We start from the raw sequence: 27,039 nt of genomic DNA on the forward strand, positions 1-27,039 counted from the left end.
TGCATTAAAAATATATAAACCCTAGCAATAAACTCTCCCCGCAGCGGTTGCAGAATCCTCACTTAAACTTACCCTGAGCGGTTTCCCGAAAATGTATTTCAAACTTCTAATCCACCACTCTGAACTGTTACTTCTATTCTTCTGTTGTCTTTTATGATTTAAGAGAAAATGATAGCGTACTCTTCTCTTCTCATGTGAGAAATATGAAGAGTAAACGTCACCGTGATGCGAACTGTCAGACAATCAGCTGTGATCCTGTGTGGCTGGCTCGTCCCGTTTTGTTTTGAGTGGTGTTTTTTTCGCAGCAATCCGAAGCTTTCCGTATCCGCGGAACTTACCAGAATGACCATGGAGCCTGAAGGTGGCTCATTGGAGGCAGAATCTTTGAAACGAAAGGAGCGGCTCAGAAACTTGCGGAAAAGAGCTGCAGCGGATCAAGAATCGGAGGAAGGGGACTCGCCGGATGAACAAAAGTGGGTATTCACAGAACATTGCTTTGATCTCCGATCATTGCTTGGTTAAAGTATGAAGTTTACCAAGCAGATTTCTTTTCCATCTGCCGAGCGTGGGAGACATGCAAATCGTGAATTGAGGAATGGAGATGAATTTAGTCTTTGATTCGGGTTGGGAGACAAGTCCGTCCTGGGTGTTTTATGTGACATTCAAGGCCCTAATAATGCACCGCCTCAAAAACGAATAGTGTTAATGTCGCTGACTTCCTTCCGCGCGGTTTCTGTACGTGATAAATAAAAGTCACGAAAATTGTCAACGACCAGTAAAGCGTAAATTGAGTGTTTTCTTGGCAATTAGCAGTTTGTCCCAACGTGAATTTCGTTGCAGGGCGCAGGCAACTGTGGGCTTAGAGGTTCCTAGATCCTTGCTCTACGTCCTTGAAAAGTAACTTTTTCCTTCCTGTCCAGAACAATTAGTTGCGGTTAGCATTCTTTATCAGTTTAACTGAATTCAACTTTGATAAAAGGATAATTTCCAGTTTTCACCAAACGAAAACTCTTAATTTAAACAAGAACAAAATTTGCTCCACAGTAAATGTTTCACTCCAAGGTCCTTAGCATAAACTATCAGATTCTTAGCTAATTTATAACTACCACCTTAATTCAAGTTCCAGTAAAAAAATCAATGCTCGAGACACTCGCTAATCCCTAGAGGTACCCAGATAATGACTGATTGGCTTTAAAATATGTTTGTTTGAATTTGGGGTGGTTCGCAGCGTCTACGTGTTCATGTTGATCAAGTAGAACGGTTCCGCGAGGCCGGAAGGCAGATTGTTCCTATAACACCCACAATGTCGATAATTTTGTTTTTGGTTGACGCGACTGCTTCTAGATTTTGCGTGCATATCCGTTTGTAAGGATGTGTTTCTATTTCAGCCTGGTGTGGTATCGCATTGATTTAGTTGCTGAGTAGGTGGAGGAGATGTTGTTTCCAGGTATTCAATAGTGATTTGTCATCCATTCTCGCGAATGAAGCAAATATAGTACTTCCGTTGGTCAGTCCTTCGAGTTATTTTTTTCCTTGAAATAGAAAAATGAAAAACCGGTTGAGATTTAGGGAAACGCCCCCTCTCATTAACGGTTTGAATATCTTCTGTCTAAATTTCACCACATGCAATCTTTCTTGCAGCATTTAAAACCTTCGTCAAGGCTGCTTGGAGAGCGGGGAGGTTTTTGTCGTTCGTATTTTGCAGTAGGTAGAGAATGTGTGGCCTTAATTTTCAACACAACCGCCTTATATACGCTGCTCCAGGATTCAGACTCGTTGTTTGAAGTGTTCAGTTTTATGGCCTCTTACTGTTTTTTGCTATCCTGGTACTGTTTGCGTAATTCAATGAACTATGGTAGGCTTTGCCACATTAGCCTGTTACCGGATGCCCCAAGACATGGTATGCTTTTACGGAGTATAATCTGCGTGAATCAAAATTAGTTGTAGGAATTCCATTACACGTGGACCTTATCGCCTTACTAAACTTCGGAAATCAGCTCCTATATGTTATGTGAGCGCTATTATATTCTATTATCTCCTGAATTTAAGGCTTTGCCTGCAGTATTTCGTTGTATGTCCAAACTTAATGCTTATGGTTGCCGGAATCCCCATAACGCCATCGTTGTCGGTTTCTGGCAATGTGCTTCGACCCTCCCGATTTGCCGAGAAGCCTGTACTCCTCCAATGCTCTACGCCACGTATCACGCGGCTATCTTGCGGTAGCGAGTTCCATTGTATGGCATAACCCGCAATGGAGTTGTCGCCTTTTTTCTATCCACTGCCCCTATGTAGACAAACTTTTTCATCAAGTTTCCGAGTTCTAGGGGGTTTCACTTTCCATGTACTGCTCCCGTATAATAAAATAGAATGAATACTCGTACGGGGCAGCTTCAATTTGATATTGGTGTTAAGATAGTTGCATTTAGAGTAAACAGTGAAGGCGAAATGAGTGCAGTTGTTCGAAGCCTTCAATATTTTGCCCATTAATGCAAAAAGGAAGAGCGTGCTGACCCATCAGACTCAGCACCGGGGTTTGTGCTTATCTTCAGACCGGCTCTGCTTATCTCCTTCTTCAAATCAACAGCCATTTCAAATAATTAATCGCTAGAAATACCGCGTAATTACACTCAGATATTCAACAATTATTTGAAGGGTGTTCATGTGTCCAGTACAGGAGGATACAGAGTGGAAACTAGCCTGCTCTCTGTCGATCAAGCTTTCGAGGTGTTTCTTGATGCCTTCTAGAATTATTTAACTGATATCTTCTGGTTGCAGGTAGCAAGCAAATACCCCTCTTGTTGCAGTGTTGTGTGTGTTTTTTGGAGTCTTAACGATCATCTTCCACTGACTGGGAAAAATCTCAGATTCTCAGCATTTCCGAACGAGTGAAGGAAATAATTCTGCACTGGCAGAAGGGGTGTACGAAGAAATCCTTAGGAAACCCATCAGGAACCGCGACTTTATTTCATTTGAGTTCATTTATGGCAAAGATAATTTCGTTTAGGTTTGAAGGAGCATTCCGTATCCACATGTTACAGTGGGTTGTCATATCATCCACAAAAGGTGGCATTTCGTTATTGCCCTTCAAAGGACTCTCGAAAAGCATACAGCCACCTGCAAACTCCTTCGTTATGGGACAGCTACTGCTTCTGTAGCCATTAGAATGGGGTAGCTCCTTTTCAATGGTATACACTCCGCTGCACTTCTTGTAAGCGTCACGCTAACCCGTGTTCGCAGCCATCAATAATAACCATTACTTCAGCCGCACCAGAAGTAAAGGCATTTTTAATGGTGTTGCAGGACACATCGACATTTTCCTGTGAATAATTTAAAGTTGGTATCATTTGTGCAGTAGCAACGTCTTATTGGTGGACGAAAACCGGATCGAGGAGACAGCTCTTGTTGCATTTTGGGAGTTGACTGAGTCTCGCCACCATCGAATGATGATCCCAGTCCATCTCTTGTTACACGCATTTAGAAGAGAACTACTATGATGCCGATATGGTCGATCTGATAAGATGTTACGGGTTAATAGAATCTTTACTCACTTTGCGGCTGTGTGCTCGAATAGTGTCCTGCCAATGGCGGTCAACACTGTAGAAGTCCGCAAGCCTTTCATCGTGATCGTTATCGTCATGAAGGCCATGCCTTCCAATCACATGCCCGAGCAAGATGTTGTCAGAGCTTACCTTATCATTCAGATCACTCATCACGTTCACAGTGTCACCTTTAGGGAATATCTCCTAAACTGCGTGAAATGACTCATAGAGAGCATCTTTCTCTTCTTTATTGAAAATCTCCGTTGGTGTGTGATACTGCCCCATTGTGGTGTTCTTTAACATGGACCGGAATCTCGTACTGAAGATTCTGTGATGCCCTGTAGTTGTTCGTAGGAAGTATTCTCCTCACTATATTAGAAAGCTCCGTTGGTTTGTAGCGCTGCGCAATAACGCAGACGCTCCTTAAACTGAACCGAAAACCTGTTCCCAGGTCATGAGAGCGCGTCTTGTTGTAGCCGTTAGTATCAATTCCACACAGGGTGCGCGGCTGTTAGTACTGGGCTTTTCAGCATTTTTTCTGAGGAAGTGATTTCCCTAAACAATTGTTTTCGTGTTGAATTCTCTACATATATAAGTACAAAAGTTTAATGTCGCTGGTACTAACGTAGATACATATCTGTCTGGATCGAACATAGCTAGAGAACTTCATTAGCATATACATATGTATGTCTGTAGCGAGTAATTGATATATAAATAACTAAAAACAGACAAAAAAGGAAAACAAAAATACGTTCACTTCTCGAGGCAGACACTTTGAGTCTATCACTCCCTTGTGTTTCACCCGATATCAAAGGGGACCACATGTTCTCACAAAACCTTAAAATCCACTCATCAAATGCAGCAGTTAATAGGCGAAAATCGTCACTAATGCATTGGAAAATATTCAAATGAGAAGATTATTTTAAATCAATCATAATTTTTGTGCACCATCATGTTGATATCGCACTAATATCACACCCGCTTGCCAATTTCCTCTTTATCTGTCGAGATCTTCACACCAACTCCTCCGTCGACCTTGAAACAACTCTTTTTCTATCCAGATCTTCGCACCGATTTCTCCAGCGTTCTCAAGTCCACTCCTCGTCCTACCAAAGACAAGAACAATCCCCCTAGGCCACCACTCTTCAACACTCAAAAACGATCTCCGCGTCCGTCCGAGTCCAGTTGATCATCGTCTGGATTCCGATAATTCTTGCTTTTGTTGGTTGAGTTCAGGGTGGGAACTTTAAACTCCAGGTCGGCGGCAGCAAAAGCAAATTATATAAAATTTTCTCATTGCTAAATGCATTGACATTCGCCCCAGCCAGAGGTACAATCATAGGCTCGCATTCAATAATAGCAACAACATCCCTTTCGTCCGATCAAGGTTCAGCTTGCAATATGTATTAGGGAATTATTATTGTAAAAATCAAATTTCTTTGAATGGACATTTTAGGGTTTAGGGGAAAGGTACCAAGCAGTAGGTGTTTTTAAATAACATAAAATTAATCATTTTAAATATTAAATTTTCGATATAAGTGAATATCGGGATGGGAATTAGGAACTTGAAAGGAATAAATTGAGAAGGGTAAGGGGTGCTAAAAAGTGAGAAAATGAAAAAGTGATGTGTATTATTAAATGCCTATTATCGTTAGATTGTCCCTAGACAAGGCAAATGAAATGCTGCAAACTCTAAAATTACACACTTATCTGACTGTTTTTTGTATCATTTTACAGGCCAGTTTTTCGAAGCTATGCCCCACAAGATAAAAGCATCGGCGACGTTGACACGAAAAAGGGGAATTATATGAACTACATCGAAGAAGAAGTGAAAGAGCAAATTGAGTCGTCATCTACGCCTATTTTAACGGAGGAGGTAGACATAATCAATCTAGCACCACGTAAAGCCGACTGGGATTTAAAAAGAGACGTTGCAAGGAAACTGAGTAAATTAGAGCGAATAACACAAAAGGCAGTAGCAGAACTCATCCGCGAGAGGATGAAAAACAACGATGTAGACATCTTCCAAGCAGTAAACATTTCCACTTCAATTAGAAAGGATTGAATGATATCATTTTTATTTTGCATTATCTCAAATCATTTTTTCAATAAAATAAATAAATTAATTCTAAAAGACTTATATCCTCTTTGAAGTAAATGCTTCTGATGGATCCAGGTTTTTCACAAGTTGTTTTATTCCTGCGAAACAGACAAGAGGAATGGAAAATTATATAATTACTAAAATAAAAAAATAGAACACGGCACACTGATAAAAATGGTACATGACTAATGAATATCCAAGCGCACAGATTCGAAATGCTTGGTGTTTACATTGTCAATCAAAGTTGCAAATATTTAACTTACTTTGCGAGTATTTCGTGGACACTGAATCTACTACATTTTGCAATTCCTGCAGCATCGATTCGTAATTTTCCAGATTCCCTCCTAAACCTTTGAATTTGCTTTTCAGCTTTTCTATATGCTTGTTTTGCAGCGAAATCAGGTCCTCCTTCTCGCGTACAATAAGTTCCTGCTGAAGTGCAATATCAGTCCGCCAGTCGACATTTTCTTTCAATTTTTCGATTTCGCTGGCTTGCTTTGAAATTACTTCATCGGCCTTGGCAATTTGTTCGGCAGCAAGTTGAAGGGCGTTTCGCTTTGAATTGCAGACTTTCTTCTCGGCTTCGAGTTCCGCAAGAAGGTTAGACTGAAAAGAAATATATTGATAAAACGTTTCTTCTACCCGAATATGAGCATCTTTACATTCGCTTTTTCTTGCTCCTTTAAGGACTTTTGTAAAGCAGATATTTGTTTCCTAAGATGTTTTTTCTGAGCTTCAGAGTCTACTTCCAAGGCTCTTTTATTTTGCATTTCGGCTACAAGTTTATCGTTCTGTAGTTTTAATGAAGCGAAATTTGATTTGCTAATGCCAATCTCTTCCCGCAAGGTCTCATTTTCCTTTAGGGCATGTCTGTAAGAGTACTAATGTTATTTTAGGATACACTGCGATAAAGAACAAACATTTTCTCTTCGGTGGTCACAGCGGTGTCCTTGCGCAGTTGGTTTATAATTCCATGCAGTTCGGTAAGTTTTAAATCGAAATTGCGTTTGTCTTGTTGTTTTTCCGCAGTCAATTTTTCAATGCTGGATCGCAACATGTTTATTTCCTCAGTCCCGCGTGAATTACAATGTCTGATCTGCTCTTCATAGTGCGATTTAGTTGAATTCAGTTCTTTCCTCAATTGATCGAGAAACATATCCTTTTGAGCTAGCTGGTGTGTTGCACGTTGCATTGCATTTTTTTGCTCCTCATATTGTTTCTGCGAATAACCACGAGAAATTATTAAAAGAATGCATTAAATACATTTGTTCGTTAAGCAGATAACATTTCCCTTTGTAATGGGAAATTAATCAAGGATGAATGCCACTTTCGCATGTTCTAATTGTATAATAGTTACTTGACTGTTATTCACTGTCCTAAAATGTCAGAAAATAAGGTTTTTACAGTATTTGATTTTACTATGAGGCGACCGAGTATCGCAATTTGTTCAAATCGCCTACCCACTTAGGCTTGGCAAGTTTGGAGGTATAGCGCGCCCAGGTGGGCTTGCTCCAAGAATGATTGCGTCAGTATCGGTTTGTAATAATTGCAAAGATGCTTTCACAGGGCCTAGGAGGATCTTCGTAAGGCTTGTTTCACACGTATATTTTAGGTTGGGTTTATGATTTCTTCTGAAACACAAGCTGCCATTTTGTCTTCTTGTATAGAAGAATTAGAGAAGTCGGAATACGAGATGCTGGCGTTTCGGGATAAAGGTTTTGTGTTCATTTTGTGTTTGAAGCTTTCTACGCACATTTTTTCGTTCGTATATGGCCGAAAACCTAAAATATTCCTTCATATTTTTTTCAAACTACACGAAATACGTACATATTATAGAAGTGCTCACGCTAAACAAACAAACATTGCCTATTACCCAATACGGTATTCTATATGCATGTATATAAATAGATCGTACACCTATTTTCGATTTACTTCATGCATAAAAGTAATTGGGTTTCAGTTTGCGAAAGTTAGCGATTAAATATATCTGGGTTGCCGGCAAGAATCTTTTAGGCCGACAATCTTAGAAAGGTATGACGGTTTGGCATTCCCCCTTACTGGGGCATAGCGCACCAACCACGAGTACGCAATACCGTCCACGGTTTTCTCAAGTGCGCTGCAACTTCCAACAGGATTTCCGGAGACATTTGCATTCCTCCACTGTTTTGTGCCGTGTGCTTCGTGAGCGATCCGTCTGTCGGCCATCTTGGGATAGTGCATTTCAATGCATGGCGTAGCCAGTAATGAAATTGTCGCCTTTCCTTAATATGTAACCTGTCCAATGATACTTCTTTCTTTTAATCACCTCCACGGGTAACTGGTCTGTGCACTGACGAAGTATTTTGTTCGAAATTGTATCAGGCCAGCATGTCGCCACTCTTCACTTCAGATACATTCACTCCCTGTTGACGGTATTGAAAACTCTCTCGAAATCGACGAAGAGTAGCTGAAGCGGAGATCTAAACTCTGCACACTGTTCCAAAATAATCCACGGGGTGTTGATGTGGCTCAATGATGGAGGAACAAAAGCGAAAACTGAGTCCTTCTTCGTAACAGTTATCCCATTCTTTCATTCTCTTTGAAAGATCTCTGATTCCCAGGATTTCATAAATGTGGGAATAGCAGATTTACAGAAGTTGCAGTAGCATCGATGAATAATCCTACGAGGTGGCTTTACTCCCTTTGAGTGCATTGATGGCCAAGGTGGTTTCTTTTCTATTTGGAGGAATAGCTCGTATTCGCATGCTACGATGAATAGTCATTTAAACCATAAAAGGTGGAATCTTACCGGATGTTATACGATTTTTCGATTCATCGATTTTTATTGCACTGCTTTTTATATACCACATACATATATGCTTAGAAATGAATATTTTTGTTTCCTTTCAGTACGTTTAAATACAGCGGTCAAATGAACAGAATAATTGAAGCAAGCAAAAAATGTAAAATGCAACTAAAAACATTCTTAGGTCGGAATATCGAAATATCCGATGTGGAAAAGTGCGGCTTCAAAATGATATGGATGGGGGTCAGTTAGATCTACGAACAAAATACAAACGTGGTAAAATCTACATCCTCCCTGGTGGTAGAGCAGTATTAAAAGTAACTGGAGCGAAAGAACTTGGAATAAAGTATGACTGAAGTGTGACCACAATGTTATACGCATAGCAAATTACCAATGCGGGATAGTTTGATTATTGCTGCCAAAACTATGAAATTAAATAAATTTAGAAAGGGTATACCGATATAATCATCGGCCAATATCCCCCATAGAAACATATACACGGGAAACTTAGCATGTAATATATGCATATATTGTGTGAGAGTATCCACTTTCGCGTGATATAATAATAATAATTGGCGAACTCCGCCGAAGCCGGTTCCAAGCCCGGTTGTGAAAGGAGGAGGGGATAGGTAGCTTCAGTCTGAATGGCTGTACGCCACCGCAGCGTCTCAGGGGGTAGGTGAGGAAAGTGCAGGAACTTTGCAGTCTTGCAGATTACTCACTAAGGAAGCCATCTTAACACCTGGCAGCTAGGGATAAAATGCACCACCAACAATGAGAAGAAGGAGAAATTTGAGGTCTGGTACGGATAACCGGCGGGAGTTGTCTGACTTGGTGACTGGGTCGGGCTCTCGTAATGGACAGCACGGCGTCGAAACCGCTAGTCGTGGGGCGGTTCGACGTCTAGGCGCCACGACGACCAGGAGTACAGCTCCGCCTGCTGCAGCTGTTTCGCCACAATCTGTGACGACCACTTCAGCAGGTTCGCGTAGGAAGCGGATGAAATGGACTGAAGAAATGAACCTCTTCATCATCCGCTCCTACTACGAAATAACGGCGGGGGCGGGTACAACATCTTACCGCCACTTGTTGCACCAGAGATTCGTCGAGCGTTTCCCGCAATTCGCGCACGTGACTGTGCAGCGGGTCGCAGACCAGTACCGCTTTATTACTCGCAGCGACACAATCCCGGCCACCATCAGGGAGCGTGTTCGACTTGAGGTCGCCGGGGAGGCTGGTGACCGAGAGTCGATGGGGGCAGAGGCGGCAACATCAACAACACCACGCCGCACTGCAGGCAACAGGTTCAGTACTCGCCGAAGCACTCTTCTCCACCGTCCAGCTGAGGTTTCCGCTGAGGTTCGGGACGAATTCCAAAAAGCGTGTATCGAATTCTCGGATTTGGATCCTTTGCATTGACCAGGTATTCCCAGGCTCTATGCATCTCCAGCAACTCCGGGAATTCTATCTCAAATCAATGATGAGATTGCATCTCGACTGTGTGCTGATATGTCGCTGCTGCAACTACAATCACTTGTGTATTGTGGTGCAGTTGCGGCTATTAGATTGCACGGTCAGAAGATTCGCTTTCGCGTTATTGGTTTGAGTGACAAAAGAGATCCACCATGGAAAATTCGTCTGGAACGTCGGCGGGACTCACTAAGGCAGGACATTGCTAGACTGATTCAGATCAGCACTGGCAGTGCCAGCCGACGGGTGAGAAATAAAGTGCAGAGGGTTTACCGGAACTATGCCATCCCCTGTGAGACACCCGTAGTTGAAATTCTGGACACACTAAAACAGAAACTTTCTGTCATATGCAGTCGATTACGACGGTATGGCGAAAGTTATTCCAGACGTGTCCAGAATGCAACATACGCGAGGAACCAGCGGAGCTTTTTCAGATCTCTCAACGAATCCCAACAGAGCGCCCAGACAATACAGTTCTCGGTGACGAAAGCGAAAGAGTATTGGGTTGGACTTGGGGGTTACCTGCCCAGCATGCTGAGCATGCTGAGTGGATCACCGCCGAAGGCACCCGCCATGCCAATACACCTGGCATGAATTTCGCGGATGTTACCGAAGAGGAAGTTCGACGAGCCATAAACAGCTCGAAGAACTGGAGGGGCCCAGGTCTGGATCGGGTGCAGAATTTCTGGTATAAGAAATTTACCAGCGTACACAGTCGGTTGGCACGCAGTATAAATGAGGTCATGAGTCGGCCGGAGGAATTTCCACCTTTCCTCACTGCGGGGATTACCTACCTTATCCCTAAGAAGGACACGGTGCAGGACCCCGCAGACACAAGACCGATCACTTGCTTACCAACCCTCTACAAATTAATCACGTCCATTATTAGTGGAAGGATCAATGCGCACCTCGAGACCAACAACATTCTGTCCGAGGAACAGAAGGGCTGCCGAGTTGGGTCAAGGGGTTGCAAAGAGCAACTCATTATCGACTCGGTAGTTGTAGGACAAGCAACTAGAGGCCAGAGAAACCTCTTCAGTTGCTATATCGATTATGCCAAGGCTTTCGACAGCGTTCCGCATACCTGGCTAATCGATATCCTACATCTGTATCGCATTGATCCGAAACTAATAAAAGTTTTTGGCGACAGTCATGGAAGGGTGGCATACCACCTTATCAGTCCGTACATCTGAGGGTGCTAATACCTCAGAGCCCATCCGTATACGGAGGGGCATCTTCCAGGGGGATTCATTGAGTCCCCTTTGGTTACCGAATGATGCTAGAGGGCATGGTTTTGCAATAAAGTATGGCCTACGTGCTAAGTGCGAACTGACACACTTGATGTACTTAGATGACATCAAGCTGTATGCTGGTACTGACGACCATCTTAGAAGTCTGTTGCGAATAATAGACATGTTCAGCCGTGATATTCGGATGGAGTTTGGATTAGACAAATGTCGAATCCAAGCCATCCGCAAAGGTCATCACGAGCCACATGCCGGACATAGCATTGGTGACCTCCACATCGAAGCTATGACCGAGACAGACTTCTACAAGTACCTAGGAATTCTGCAAGGAACCCATGCTCGAGTTGGTGATCTGAATGAAGCTCTGCTGTCCGAATTCCTGCGACGTGTGAAGCTGGTGCTGAAATCGCATCTCTCGGGGAAGAATAAAATAAGCGCGTTGAATGTATTCGCCATCCCTTCACTGGCTTATGCATTCGGAATATTGCCGTGGACGAAGACCGATCTGGAAAATGTCCAGCGGCGGATACGGACAACTATGTCCAAATTCCGAATGCATCACCCAAAGTCTGCCGTGGAGCGGATGAACCTGCCTCGTGATATCGGAGGTAGAGGCGTGGTTGACGTGGCGGCACAACATCATTGCCAAGTCGACTCGCTGCGCGCTTATTTTTACAGCAAAGAGCAGGCGAGTCCCTTGCATGCGGCTGTCTGTAAGGCAGACTGTGGACTGACTCCACTTAACTTGAAGGATCGATCCTTCAATTTTCTGAGTGGGGTGAAGTCGCACCAAGAGCGGATCGATGAACGGAAGTCGAAGATAATGCACGGTAAACACGTGAATTGTCTTTGGCAGCCATTTGTCGATTTGCATCTGTCGAACAGATGGCTATGTGCTGGGGAGCTCTTTGCTGAGACGGAGGGGTTTATGTGTGCCTTTCAGGATGGCGTGGTCGCCGCCCGAGCTTATAAAAAGCTCATCATGAAAGAACGGGTGGAGAACGACCAGTGCAGAATGTGTGGTTCGGCGTTAGAGACGTTGGACCATCTCATTTCTGGCTGTACTGTTATGGCATCGGTGCAATACATCACCAGGCATAATGCTGTATGTAAGGTTATCCATCAAAACCTTGCATATAAGCATGGGCTGATCACGGGAACATGTCCGGTTTACCGATATGAGCCGCAAGCAGTACTTGATAGTTCTGCTTACAGCATGTATTGGGACCGTCTGACTGATCGCCATACCGCACACAATAAGCCTAACGTACTGTTAGTTGACAAGACGGGTCGCTCCGCGTATATTATTGATGTTGCTATCCCCCATAATAGCAACATTGAACGGAAATACGTGGAGAAGAAGGTGAACTATGAACCATTGGCTCGGGAAATCAAAGAAATTTGGCGTCTCGAGCGGGTGGTTGTAGTTCCCATAATGTTGTCAACTACAGGTATTGTACCTAAATCCCTGACGGGTTCCGTTGATGTCCTGGGACTTTCGCACAGTCTGGTTCAAACCATGCAAAAGTACACCATTCTGCATACGTGCTCGATGTTGCGGGGAGTACTTGACGGATTCTCCCACTGACCTAGCACCGGCCACCACCACCAGTGCCCCTTTTAGTTTTTAAGTAGGTAGGATCATCCGAGCCTAAATGCTTGGCACTTAGTGCTAGTATTAGGTAAAATCCGGCATCTGCCGAGATTGTGATAACTCGGAAATAATTGGCGAAACAATCCAATTGGTTAGCATTGCGCCTGCCCGAGATTATTACCCTGATTTGCCTCAGGTACAAATTTGCAGCTGAGTCGACTGGTATCCGACATCAAATCACGATAAAAATCCCACTGCCACTAGCGAGATTTGAATCGCGACCTTCCGTACGACAGCCTTGTGCTCGAACCACTCAGCTATCCGGACATTACTTTCGCATGATGTTGGCATTCAAAATCTTGAATTGACAACTTCGACTTAGTAGGTAGGATTATGTTCTATGACATAGCATACATTGCTGCAATTTCGTGATTCTAGGATGAACTTAAGGGGGGTTTAGCAGTCAACTACCAAAAATCATAATGACATACTATTATTAACTTCATTTGAACAGATATCAATATGAAGGATATTTTGAAGGTTAGGCCCTGATTTCTTTCAGATTTTTCGGTTGAGTAGTTTCTGAGAATTTCCGTGAAAGAAATGATCACTTTGGACCCCCCGCACTCCCCATCTTTCCAACAAATGTCAAAGCTAAGCAGACGAAATTACTAAAGGAAACCTTTCATTTGATACCCCACGTGACTATATTTGTTTGGAAAAAAATGTAAAACCCCATCTTTTGTATATATGGAGACCCCTATAGATTCGAAGTACTGTGTGCGTGAGCGTTCACAGTTCTCACCTTTCCACCAAATTTGGTATCAATCGCTATAATCGTTTCCGAGAAAAATGAGTGTGACAATCAGAGAGACAGACGAACAGACAGTAGCAGTAACACAGACAGTAAACAATAACACAACACTTAAAAGAGCCTGAAAGAACAAGCTGTAAGCAAAAATGAGTTTTGCATGTCTACGCTACTATGTGGATATTCTCGGACAAAATTGCTAAAAGACTATTCATCGATGCTGCTAACCTTTTTTTTAAATAAAAACTTCTTAAGCCAATTAGGTTTGAAGTTCGAACAACACTTGAACTGAGATCATGCGCCAACACTTAGTGGTAATCTTCAACAATTTTAGTCCCAAATATTTCGAGAAGTGCTTGCATATTTTCCCATGCTTACCAACTGTAGGTTTTTAGTACGAGAGGTCCAGCAGTACTTTCCAAATTGGAATTAAAAACTTTCACGCTACACTTGTCCACCTCTATGTGTGTCCCTCACATAATCCAGCATCAATTAAATTCATATGAGTACACGAAAGAGCAGTTAATCGATAATAGCTGAAATTTTTGTTGCCCTACTCTTGGAACCATTTACTGCACAAAATTGTATCCTACGCTCTTATTTTAACGAATTTATACTTCAAAAGCATGTTTTAAGTAAAGGAGCTACGTGTGGAATGAATCAGAAATGCATCTCCCACAACAATAATAACACCATCTAATTGCTTTTTGTTCCTTGCCTGTAAATTCACAACCGTCGCCAAATTTCTCTCATGCCTGTATCGGACCGTTAGGCAAAATGCATCTGATGAAACGCGTGTAAGAAAAAAGCGAGGGGCTAATTTCAAAATGGGATGTTAGGGGTATTGGCAAGTTAAAGTTGCGGAGCATGTGAGAAGCGTTCCCGTGGTGGAAGACCTCAATGTTTTCTTTTTTCTCTCAGGGCGATCTTAGCTCGTAAAACAAGAAAGCGCGGTTTGCCTTCGTATACGAAGGGTCTTTTTTCTCAATCTCTCGAGGACATCCACATAGAAGCGTAGAAGTGCAAACCTCACTTTTGCTTACAGCTTGTTCTTTCGTGCCTTTTTAAGGTTTTGTGTTACATGCTGCTATTTATAATTTGAAAGGAATGATTTTACCGATCTTAGTTAAAAGAGATTAGAATGAGAATACCATACGGATTTCTTTCCACGATAATTTACACAGCCGGGGAGCCGTTCAATATACTGATTGCGGGAAAAGGTTGACGCAAAAAACTCATTGCCTTTTTGTGGCTTCTACTCAAACTAGTGAAACAATTTCAAGCAAAATATAACTTACCTCTAGTTGAAACATATTCTTCTTCATATGAAAAATAATGTTAGTCTCGGATGCAGTCTTCGTAGGCAGAATTAAGTGAGTAAGATTCCGGAATGACCTTACTTCAACGAACTTCAGCACATAATTGTCTCCATCTGATTGGACTAGATTTATTTTCATTTCTTTTCTTTGACATTGCGTCAAAATCTTTCTCACATTCTCAACAAACTCCGAAAAAGCTACGTGCAGCGATTGTTCTTTCTTAAGTTCATGATAGATTTTTGCGTCCACCGTTGATATGAACATTCTTTCGTAGTTTCGTGGATTGGTTAGTCGTAATTGCTGAAAATAAAGAACACATTTTAAATATTCTTATCATCGCAGGGTCTGCCTCGAGTTGGCAGCGTTTTACGATATGGTGGATCTCATATGAAAAGAAATAGAAATAAGATAATAAATCGTTCAAAGAGTAGCGCGATTTAAGCAAGGCTAGCTTTTGGCCATAAACAGTATCCAATTAGTTTTCTTTATTATTTATATAGTGTAGATAGGAATAAATGAGAAACCAACTTCACGATAACCAGAAGCAAAAAAAATTTACCACTTTATAATGACAAATAGGGATTGTCAACGGTCAAACGGCCATCCTAGTTGACCGTAGTTTGCCAAGAGGGAAGAGTCATGCCAAAAAACCTAAAAAGATGGCGAAATTTACCGTGAAATCAATGGCTCGGGAATATAGGGGCAGGAAGGTTCTTTGAGCGCTTCGATCTCTCACGCGTCATCCTGAAAAATAAATGCAAACACGGGGATTCGTGTGCACTTAGCGAACTAAACCTCAAATTAAAAATAAACAAGTTGGAATACCGGAAGCTGGTGCACCAGGTATAAAGGTTTTATGCTCATCTTATGTGAGAAACTTTCTATGTAAATTTTTCAATTCCTATATGACTAAAAACCCAAAATATTCCTTCAAACTACAACATATACGTACAGATTACCGACGTAGATATTATGCTCACTGTAAACAAACCAACATTGCCTATTACCGAATACCATACTCATACATGTGCGTAAATAAATTGATCCTACACATACTTCCGATTTACTTCGTGTATAAAAGGATATTTATGTACATATACCGTACGTATATTGAATACCGTTGGTTTAATATACAAATATATCTATCTGAATTAGGCGCTACCCCAAAGCATTATTAGCGTATACATATAAATACATACTGTCTGTCTCGAGTAATTGATATTGATATCTAAATGATTAAAAAGCTGAAAGAAGTGTTTCCCAGCGACCCCCTCATTCTTATGAGCTCACTTTGAAGTAGTATTGACGAATTGATATAGTATGATGACGTCATACACGTTTTAGAATGCAAGAAATTCACATAAAATGTTAAAGTTTCATCTAGGTAGGATTTCCTTCAAACTTCCCAAATCTATGCATTATGTTATCTCTTATAACACTATCTTTGTCCTTCTAAATTTTGCTAATATACTATTATTATTATCATTTGTGCGTATATCGGAACGGTATGTATTTTGAGGCCTAGATTTCGTTTAGGCACACCTTTGTAATTTTTTTCGGTTGGATAGGTTCTGAGAACGAGACCTCTTACACTTTTCGAGGTTCATATTTTGGGCCCACACTCCCCTACATTTCACCCGGTATCAAAAATATCATCAGTTTCCAATAAAATATTAAAAATTAAAGGAGAAAAAGCCAAGAGCTCTAAGATTGGTGAACGCTCATTCGACTCATCTTTAGAGTTTTTAATAACCTCTTGTTAAAGATGCTTCTCTTCCTTTTTTGTTCTTTTACTTCCCCCGAGATACTATTTACTCAGGAATGAAAGGAGTTCGAAGAATAAACAACTACAAAAATCAAATCAAAAAAAAACTTCTAAGCGTCTTGTTTATTTAGATAATTTTACTAATGCTTGACTACTTTCAATTTCTTCTGATACACATTTTCAAATATAACCTTGACCATTTTCACTTTTCCAAAAATCTTTTCCCCACCGGGCGTCAAAAGCAACTTTCTTCTAAATTCCAATACCACACCCGAAATTATCCTCGCTGACCATTCAATTCCCCTTATCGTATTCCTCCTTTTGAATGTTTTTTCTGTTTCATTTAGTTAGAATCCGACACTTAACACTCGAGCAATTTACCGCGCCTTTCATTTTCACGAACCAAGAAGGAAGAACTTTCAGTTGCCCTCCACCAAAAATTAAAAACGAACCGTCTTCCGCACTTAACTCTAAAATTCTATTTCCCGCTCATCTGCTGTCTCGCCGATTAGCCGGTCCTGGTCTCGTACCATTCCCTGGCTTTGAACTTCAAATTCAAGTCGATTCAGTGGAAGCAAAAAATTAGATCACATTTTTTCATGTTCCAGGTCAACTGTTGCGTCTCGGTACATTCAACAATACGTAACCGGGGCTAGTTTAAGTACCTATATTTTATATTTTGACAGTCGCAATTGATAAATTTCTGTTTCTCAAGAAGGAAAAATGTTCTGAAAGTACTTTCATGGACCACTTTATTTTAAAAAGGGCGATGCTTTATTGTATTCTAGCTGGCCAATATCTAGCATTATTGCAATGGTGTCAGTGCTAATGCCTCTTTTACTGGATGGGCCATCTATTGGTTTTCTGCGCACTAGTCTAAAGAGAATCTCGCAAAAAGATACTGACTTATTCACTTCACTTTACTTCAAAACTGCTACATGCTTCGTTGTGCATATGGTCACAATTGACCAAAGGTATGAGCCTTTTTAAAAGGAACTAATTGGTAGCCTACTTTATATTACCAGCGGTGATTTTCCAGTAGTAAAACTCGAGCATTCGGTTTTGAATTGACAATGGAAAAGCAGAGCTTAGATTTCTACTTCACCTGATCTTCACTGAGAAAGCTTCCGATACTACCAACAGGCAGTACATCTAGAGTGCTGTACGTAGAAGGGGCATTCTGAAGAAATTAATAACATCAGAGCACCATGCCTTGGTGCTACATTCACGTGCAGGACCGAGTTAACATCCCGAAGGAATTCGAAAATCGAAGCGGAATATGACAAGGTTACATTCTGTTATCGGTATTATTTTTTTTTTTTTGTTATTGATGACGTTGTTTCCTTAGCTAGAGGAAATGGGAGATGGAACTGTCCAAATTACATCTACAAGTCTCAATTGTGAAAATTGCGCAAGAAATACGATGCTCTTTGTCTGCGAATAGGTAGTATATGTCTGTTTTCTTCTAGAGTGCATCAACGTCAAGAGCCGTCTTCTGTAATACCCATAAGAGAGAAAAGGATACCGTAATAACAGCAGTTATCCGATGTTCTAGAGGTAAAGCATCGACAAATGATATTCACAACTACCATAACCTAAAAAACGTTATCACGTACGGCCACAAACACATTTGGCGCAAAAAAGTCGGAACGACTGGTTCGACGTTGAGTGGAAGTTCGTATCGGAACGGAATAATGCTGCATAGCGGCGTTGCTGCAATCTTAAAGAACGCAGTCATGCACAGATTCCTATCATGAACTCTCTCGAAAGGAGAACCGACTTCAAAGATAGAAAAACGAAGCTCAAAAAGTATACGGAGCAATCGCACCAGATGCGGAAGTTTTACTAACAAGTCTGCATGATGAAGCCATATACACCTCGATGGTCATCCAGTCAGCATGTGGGCATATTGGGGCGAAGCGAAGCGTATTGTGATGAACTGTCCAAAAATCGGAATATCAGCGAGTTTGTGGAACGGCCAAGAAACAGTCCGTGTAAATCATCAACTTAAGAACCATACGTCGCCAAAAGCTAGTGGAATTACAGCCGAACTGGTTAAATATGGAGGCGATGAACGAGCAAGTGGTTTACCAACTTATGTTCAAGGTTTGAGGCAGCGAATCTGTCACAATCATCAAAACATACGTTACTGAATATCAACTAATAAGATAGACCGGGTAGTCCTATACATCATCGACCCATACCAAAGAGGCTTCACTTCAGGCAAATCAACAACAGATCAGATTGCCTTTGTGCGGTAAGCGATAGGAAAACTGTAAGAATATGGCCATTAATTGCACTTTGTTTTCATTAAGCGTAGTCAGGCTAAAATTGCACACGACCATGACAGAATTTGGAATCTCGACTAAATTGATAAGACTGACAAATATGCAACGCCTGATTTGCCTCCAACAGCAGTCTCATACAGGGGGGCAACAACATACTGTCCGAGGAAAGAAAGGAAAGAAACCTCTTTAATTGCTATATCGATTATGCCAAGGCTTTCGATAGCGTACCCGCATACCTGGCTAATCGATGTCCTACATCTGTATCGCGTTGATCCTAAACTAATAAAGTTTTTGGCGACAGTCATGGAAGGGTGGCATACCACCTTATTAGTGCGTACATCTGAGGGTGCTAATACTTCAGAGCCCATCCGTATACGGAGAGCCATCTTCCAGGGTGAGTCGTTGAGCCCCCTTTGGTTTTGCATGGCACTGGACCCTCTTTCATGGCTACTGAATGATGCTAGAGGGCATGGTTTTGAAATTAAATATGGCATATGTGCTAAGTGTGAACTGACACACTTAATATACTTAAATGATATCAAGGTGTATGCTGGTACTGTCGACCACCTTAGAAGCCTGTTGCGAATAGTAGACATGTACAGCCGTGATATTCGGATGGAGTTTGGATTAGACAAGTGTCGAGTCCAAACCATCCGCATGCCGGACATAGCATTGATGATCTCCTAGGAATTCTGCAAGGAACCCGTGTGAAGCTGGGATTGAAATCTCATCTCTCGCAGAAGAATAAGATAAGAGCATTGAATGCATTCGCTATCCCTTCACTAGCTTACGTATTTGGAATATTGCCGTGGACGAAGACCGATCTGGAAAACGTCCAGCGACGGATACGGACAAATTCCCAAGGCATCATCCAAACTCTGCTGTGGAGCGGATGAACCTGACTCTTGACATCGAAGGTAAGGGCGTGGTTGGGAGGGGAGGGTGTTAGGGGTGGCACAACATCATCGCCAAGTTGACTCGTTGTGCGCTTATTTTTACAGCAAAGAGCAGGCGAGTTCCTTGCATTCGGCTATCTGTGGGCTGACCCCACTTAACTGGAAGGATCGATCTTTCAATCCTCTAAGTGGGGTGAAGTCGGACCAAAAGCGGATCGATGAGTGGAAGTCGAAGGCAATGCACGGTAAACACGTGAATTGTCTTTGGCAGCCATTTTTCGAACAGAAAGCTGTGTGCTGGGACGGACAGGTTCATGTGTGCCATTCAGGACGGCGTGGTCGCCACCCTAGCGTTTAAGAAGCTCATCATGAAAGAACGCGTGGAGAACGGTTCGGCGTTAGAGACGCTGGATCATCTCATTTCTGGCTGTACTGTTATGGCATCGGTGCAATACATCACCAGACATAATGCTGTATGTCAAGTTATCCATCGAAACCTCGTATACAAGTATGGGCTGATCACGGGAACATGACCAGTTTACGGATTTGAGCCACAAGCAATACTTGATAGTTCTGTTTACAGCATGTATTGGGACCGACAAGTTCTGACTGATCGCCATATTCCACATAATAAGCCTGACGTACTCTTAGTTGACAAGACGGGTCGCTCCGCGAATATCATTGATGTTACTATCCCCCACACCAACAACATCGAACGGAAATACTTGGAGAAGAAGGTGAACTATGAGCCACGGGAAATCAAAGAAATTTGGGTTGTTGTTCCCATAATATTTTCAGCTAGAGGTATTGTACCTAAATCCCTCACGGCTTCTCTTGATGTCCTGGGACTTTCGCACAGTGTGGTTTAAACCATGCAGAAGTACAACATTCTGCATACGTGCTCGATGTTGCGGGGAGTTCTCGACGGATTCTCCCACTGACCTACTATCGGCCACCACCACCAGTGCCCCTTTAGTTTTTAATTAGGTAGGATCGTCCGAGTCTAAATGCTTGGCACTTAGTGCCAGTATTAGGTAAAATCCGGCATCTGCTGAGAGTGTGGCAACTCGGAAAATAAATAAAATAAAATAAACGGAACCACTCCGAATAAAAGTAAACAAGTAAATTAAAATAAATACCTCACTCAGAGTTCTGTGTGATGTCTGATAATTTCATATCGTATACACCATGGTAAAAACTGAATTACATCAAATAATATAAACATGGCCGGCATTTGCGCGTGGATGTAGAGATTATAAGGGAGTGAGAATCAGAATCTCAGGAGACCAATAATCTTAAATTTTGAGTTTAATTTCATTAGTGACAAGACAAACGTATATACATACTCGTATCCATGCTTGTATACCTTTTTGAAATAAAGTTAGTTGCACGCGATTCCGACTGCTTTGTTTAAGTCTAAGCCCTGAACTCTTTTGATAATTGGAACCAACAATTCACTCAGAATTTCCTGATGATTACTTTTGGCTTTTTTCTGTTGATTACACTAAATATCACATGAAAACACTCAAATTTATTAATTCTCCAATCTGGATATTTCACTCTGAATCGTTGGCGCTTCTTATGGAATTCTTTTTGAATACGAATTTAACGTGAAGCATGTTCAAAAACCCAATTTTTAGTGTCTGCTCGAACAATCGATATAATCCAGAGACCTGGCGCCAGCAGCACCGTTGCATGAGGTTAGTGGGACTAAACTTTAGTCCTTCCGTTAAGTCGATCTTTTCTGCGATCAGTTCACAGGCGTGTAGGCTGCCCTGGTCCTAGACCGAGCCGAGGGCGGATTGTCCTGGGCACAGATCAACATCGCAAACACAAGCAGGCGACCCACAACTTTTAACGCTGCACATTCTCAAGAATGGGAAACTAAGCAAATCAGTACATACTTTCTTCTAAATTCCGTGCGCGGAGCTCTTTTCGTTACGGAAAAAACAGAAGAAGAAAAGACGTCAATACTGACGCATCAAATCGCAGCGCACGCAATCACTTTCAATGGCCTCCCTCAGATCAAATTTGATGTTCACCAATCACCGAGAATAAAAAATGAAACCAAAATATAACCTAGCGAACTTTTTCTTTTCCACAGCAAAAACTCACAATACATGCCTATCGGAGATGATTTCCCAACACTTGGCTCCAATCTGGTTTCTGCATTAACCGGCTTGAATAGTTTAGGAGAAACAGTCCGTGCAATTTATCGGATAAAAAATCATAAGTCGCCAGGAGCCGATGGAATTACAGCCGAATTGGTTAAATATGGAGGCGATCAGTTACACCAAGTGGTTCATCAACTTGTGCTCAAGGTATGGGACAGCGAATCAATGCCTGACGAAAGAGGCATTATCTACCTCATACATAAATAGGGAGATATCACGCAGTGCAGCAATTATAGAGGTATTATGTTGCTGAGTACCATCTATAAGATATTCTCCGTTATCTTGCTAGGCCGCATAGCCCCATACGCCCAGAACATCATTGGCCCATACCAAAGAGGCTTCACTCCAGGCAAATCAGCAACAGATCAGACTTCCTTTCTGCGACAAGCGATGGAAAAACTGTTGGAATATGGACAACAGTTGCACCATCCCTTCATCGACTTTAAAGCCGCCTATGATAGCATAGCCAGGGTAAAACTGTACACGGCCATGAGAGTATTCGGTATCCCGACGAAATTGATAAGACTGACTAGGCTGACCCTGACTAATGTGCGAGGCCAGATAAAGGCTTTTCATCGAGAAGTTGCCAGAAGGCATCTTTCTCCGCATCAGGTCGACTTGTCAGTGGTGCGTACGTGGTGTAAAAGTAAATACTGCGATCAGCTGATATAATGGTGAGCTTCATCAGCCGATCATCAAATCGTTCGACTTCTTTAATCGCATCATGGAAATCGTCTGAGATGACAATGCCAACGCCATATTGAGTGTGTGGGTTACCAAAATAGAGAAGTTTATAGCCATTTTCGCAGCGTTCGCGTTCAATGCCGCAGCTTTTGGTACCAGACCATCGGGTTTCTCGCAGCGTGCAGATATCAATGCGCCTTTTTCGAAGGGCTTTTGTGAGTTCCTCGGTCTTTCCAGTTAAGGTACCAACATTTAGCGTGCGGACACGTATTTGTTTTGCTCTTTTTGGTCGGACTAACTTGCTTACTTACTGACGCCGTTCATGTGTCAAGAACCCTTGCCCATTTCTCGGCAGGACCGGGGCCCGTCCTGGCACGTCGACTGAGGTGAACGCCCAACATTTCTCCGAGGCTTGTGACTCAATCCGATCATCATGTTTGTAACGACATTGTATGCATTTTCTTGGTCGAGCTGTCGCGGGGCCTGTCACCAAGAGAGATCAGGTAGGATTTAGCATAGTTGAATAACTCCAATTAGACTCTATTTATCTCTTTCCCTGATATAAGCATTTTATTTTTGTTTTACTGAGGATAGTACAGATTTTCTCTCTGCGGCTAGCGATGGAAAAACTGTTGGAATATGGATAACAGTTGCACCATCTATTCATCGACTTTAAAGCCGCCTATGATAGCATAGCCAGGGTAAAACTGTACCCGGCAACAAGAGAATTCGATATTCCGACGAAATTGATAAGACTGACTAGGTTGACCCTGACCAATGTGCGAGGCCAGATAAAAATAACAGGATCACTCTTAAGATCATTCGACATCAACAACGGTCTACGACAAGGGGATGCCCTATCATGCGTCCTCTTTAACCTGGCCCTCGAGAAAGTGATCCGTGATGCTGAGGTAAATGCAAGAGGTACGATCCTCTTCAAGTCCACCCAACTACTGGCCAATGCTGATGATATCGACATCATGGGAAGAACCACCCGAGACGCACAAACTTCCTTTATCCAGATCGAGCAGGCGGCCCGTGAGCACTAAAAACCAACCAACCAACAACATCAAACGGCCCTGGTCAAACGGGAAGAATAAAGATAGGAGACTACAGCTTTGAGACCGTTGATAAGTTCTCCTATCTAGGGTCGAAAATCACAACCGATAACAGCTACGATGATGAAATCCGCGCACGGTTCTTGACAGCCAACAGATCCTATTTCAGCTTACAAAAACTGTTACGCTCGAAACGTCTCACCATATTGTCAAAGTTCTTACTGTACAAGACAGTGATCTTACCAGTCCTCATGTATTCATCGGAAACTTGCGGCTCTTAGCAAGAAAAATTGTGAACTCTTGGCCGCGTTCGAGAGAAGAATTCTCCGAAAAATTTTGGCCCCCTTCATGAGGATGGACGATTCCGTAGTCTACATAACGACGAATAGGCTGCGGTGAGTGTGTGACTTTATCCGTATGGATGAGGATGATCCAGCCCGGAAAGTCTATAAGGGCAATATCTATGGTAGAAAAAGAAGACGAGGCACACCCTGCCTGAAATCGAGTGATGGCGTAGGTCAGGACGCCAGACAGCTTTTAGGGATATCGAATTGGTAGACCTCGGTGCAAAATAAATTCGGGATGTCTGGAGTTGCTTGTTAAGGCAGGCCAAGACCGGATACCGGTTGTTGCGCCGTTGATGGTGATGATGATGATTTAGTTCCTATTAAAATTCGAGCCCGATTTACAGTTTTCGCTCATCAAGTACCATCCTTAATGCCAGCCATATTTCCGAGCAGGTAAGTCTTCCCTTAAAGTTCCAAGGTTTGTGCAACATTTGGATAAAGAAAGTTGAGAAAGCCTTAACTGAATGGAAGGAGTTGTGCATCTCATCGCATAATTGCGACTAAACTGGATTTAATTGTTTGATGAAACAGTATAAGTGTTCTTAACTCGTACTTGTATCCCGCTTATTTCCACGGCCATGACTGCTTCACCTTCATAGTTTCGAAAAAAAAGTTTGCAATAAAACGCGAACTTCTGCATATCATTAACTAAATGCTCAAGTGAATGCACCGCTTCCCTATCTTTGAAGGATTTTAACCCCATTCATGTTCCCTTGATCTCACCAGAGGAGGAGGTACATAAAGCAGTTGACATTAAACGTTATTTTCAGTAATTTATTTCTAATTGGGGATACTTTTCATACTCAGAGCGCAATTAGTAGTGTTTTTAAAATTTCTCGGAAATCAAATAACATATTTATTTGGTTTCTTTTTTTATTCTGAAATCCTAGTTTGGGCCATGATGACAAGTGTTGCGATCATTTTGATAAAAAAAATTGTTAAAATTGATCCAGGAAAGTTTGAAAAACGTGTTTTCGAGATAAACGCATTTGATGTTTCAGAAGATGTTCGCGACCAGTCGGAATATAAAAATTTGTTAAGCTTAAATGCAGTCTTTTGAAGAGAATAAAACAAAAAAAGTCGGAAACCGGGAGCTCGGCGCTCCAAGTGTGAAAGGTTTTATTGATTCGTTATGTAAATATATTTGGCTACACGACGGTTCCACTTATATAAAGCTCGTAGTGTAAATAGTTTGGATATACCCGATACTCAATTCGACGTAGTATTGATATTTTATCTCTTATCAAGTAATTATTTGACGCGAATCATACTCTGCTTCCTATAAAAACCTATTCTATTGCATTTTACGGATCTAGGATGAATTCTACTACTAATCCACATATGAAAAAAATGTTGCACCTCTCGTTTAAATATATGTAATTTAATTCATCGCATGCTGCATCACTGTGAAACCCCACACAGTTCCCACCTTCCCACCAAATTTCATGTTGATCGGTACACTCGTTTCTGAGAAAGGTGCGTTTGGCGGTTTCACACAAAACCCCAAAAAGAATCTAGTAAATCGAACAGCGTCGTGTCGCAAATGCAATTCACTTTAAAAATGTATTGTTTTCCGTCTTCTCGTAGGTACTAGTGACATATAAGAAATTTTCCGACTTGAAACTATGAGGGATGATTCTCGAGAAGTGACTTGATCGAATTAGCAAATAAAAAAAAATTGCAAAAAAAAAAACTACTGACTATGAAAAGTCCCCTTAATCAACTGGTGTGAGCCAAAAGACAATGTTAACAGATTATCAATCACAAAAAATACAGACCTACACCTTCCTCTCTTTTACTTCGAAAATTATTTACCCTTGCACCTCATAGTAAAAGGAAATGCGAGGCTTGTGACTTATAGGCCTCAGTTGAATGATGAATCACGAACGTAATCGCAAATACAGCCTTGGAGCTCGGTAGTGATTTACGTCACACATATCCTGCTTCGATTCCATACTCGAAACCGCGATAATTAAGGACTGGAATCATTGGAACAATAATTATTTGAGGATGGATGAGATATATGAAGTGAATCCTAGGCAGGACGTTTCCCAGCCCCTAATGCAATAAACCTCAAAGCCCTGCTTACCAAAAATGGAATAACGCTGAAAGCAGAACATAGAGGTATCGATATAATGAGAGAGTGAATTAACTTGGAATGCCGCGTGCTCTTCCGATGCAAAATACCACCTGTCTTATAACAAACCCTGTAGCAGGCCTCGATTAGGAACTCCTTTAGGAGAGCTTACAATAAGTTAACTGGCTGCATCTGGCTGCAATCCTACACAAAATCCATCCCATCTCGTACTTACCAAAGCGCTGTTCATGTTAGACGTCTCTGCAGTGACCACCAAATCCTCCTGAATAGTGCTGTGAGCTTGAACTACATGAATTGCGATTACTGCGGGAGGGAAAACCACTTGGACGTTGCACAGGAAATCCCCATTTTGGTAACGATAGTCCGGGTCGCTCTGGTAAACGGGATTGCCGAGCATACTGGGGATCAGCAAAATATTCCTTTCAGCCAAAAAAATATAAGCAGCATCGAATCACAGAACTGTATTGATCAACGACGATGAGTGGAAGCTAGCCGCTAAAACCTAATCAAACGACTTAATTTTTAGCCAATGGTTTAATTATGTTTGAATAACTAAGCCGTTAAATATAATTATGACAGCCCGGCCAGATGATCGGTGACATTTGAAAGGGGAAGCGACCGCTCAAAGTGTTCCCCTCTCGTTAAGTAACGTAAGCAAATTTTCGTTCACTTCCCCTTCTTTTGGATCTAAGTCTTCCGCATTTAACTTCACAATTGTAGATACTATATTTGGTGCATCGGTAAAATATATAGAGGGGTGGGCCCAGCGTAGCTGCAAACAATACGAATTTCCGAAAATGTCATTGCACCTTTATTATTCCAGGATTGCCCCAGGCACCTACCTCACCTACATGTCAAGTTGA

The 27,039-nt window shown here is 41.9% G+C and overlaps 2 protein-coding genes across 2 annotated transcripts; one reads left to right on the forward strand and one right to left on the reverse strand.

Moving 5' to 3' along the window:
* Nucleotides 1–230: 230 nt before the first annotated feature.
* On the forward strand, nucleotides 231–5,679 carry LOC119652220 (coiled-coil domain-containing protein 12). The gene is made up of 2 exons (XM_038056162.1): nucleotides 231–473; nucleotides 5,277–5,679. The coding sequence occupies exons 1-2, from the start codon at nucleotides 343–345 to the stop codon at nucleotides 5,602–5,604; spliced, it is 459 nt and encodes a 152-aa protein (XP_037912090.1). The 5' UTR covers nucleotides 231–342; the 3' UTR covers nucleotides 5,605–5,679.
* LOC119652217 (spindle assembly abnormal protein 6 homolog) lies at nucleotides 5,591–26,903 on the reverse strand. The gene is made up of 6 exons (XM_038056159.1): nucleotides 26,391–26,903; nucleotides 14,846–15,166; nucleotides 6,561–6,859; nucleotides 6,303–6,510; nucleotides 5,904–6,246; nucleotides 5,591–5,738 (listed from the first exon to the last, which is right to left on the reverse strand). Exons 1-6 carry the CDS (start codon nucleotides 26,571–26,573, stop codon nucleotides 5,677–5,679), a joined length of 1,416 nt encoding a protein of 471 aa, XP_037912087.1. The 5' UTR covers nucleotides 26,574–26,903; the 3' UTR covers nucleotides 5,591–5,676.
* Between the last annotated feature and the right edge of the window lie 136 nt (nucleotides 26,904–27,039).

This window comes from Hermetia illucens, chromosome 3 (genome assembly GCF_905115235.1).
Source record: "Hermetia illucens chromosome 3, iHerIll2.2.curated.20191125, whole genome shotgun sequence".
NCBI classification, from domain to species: Eukaryota; Metazoa; Arthropoda; class Insecta; order Diptera; family Stratiomyidae; genus Hermetia; species Hermetia illucens.

Excerpts from the sequence above, each read along its gene's own strand:
- LOC119652220 (XM_038056162.1), top strand. The coding sequence starts at position 343 with ATGACCATGGAGCCTGAAGGTGGCTCATTGGAGGCAGAATCTTTGAAA. Across the intron at positions 474-5,276 it reads GACTCGCCGGATGAACAAAA|GCCAGTTTTTCGAAGCTATG; the intron begins GTGGGTATTCAC and ends ATCATTTTACAG.
- LOC119652217 (XM_038056159.1), bottom strand. The coding sequence starts at position 26,573 with ATGCTCGGCAATCCCGTTTACCAGAGCGACCCGGACTATCGTTACCAA. Across the intron at positions 6,511-6,560 it reads GTGACCACCGAAGAGAAAAT|ACATGCCCTAAAGGAAAATG; the intron begins GTTTGTTCTTTA and ends GTACTCTTACAG. Across the intron at positions 5,739-5,903 it reads GTCCACGAAATACTCGCAAA|GAATAAAACAACTTGTGAAA; the intron begins GTAAGTTAAATA and ends TCTGTTTCGCAG.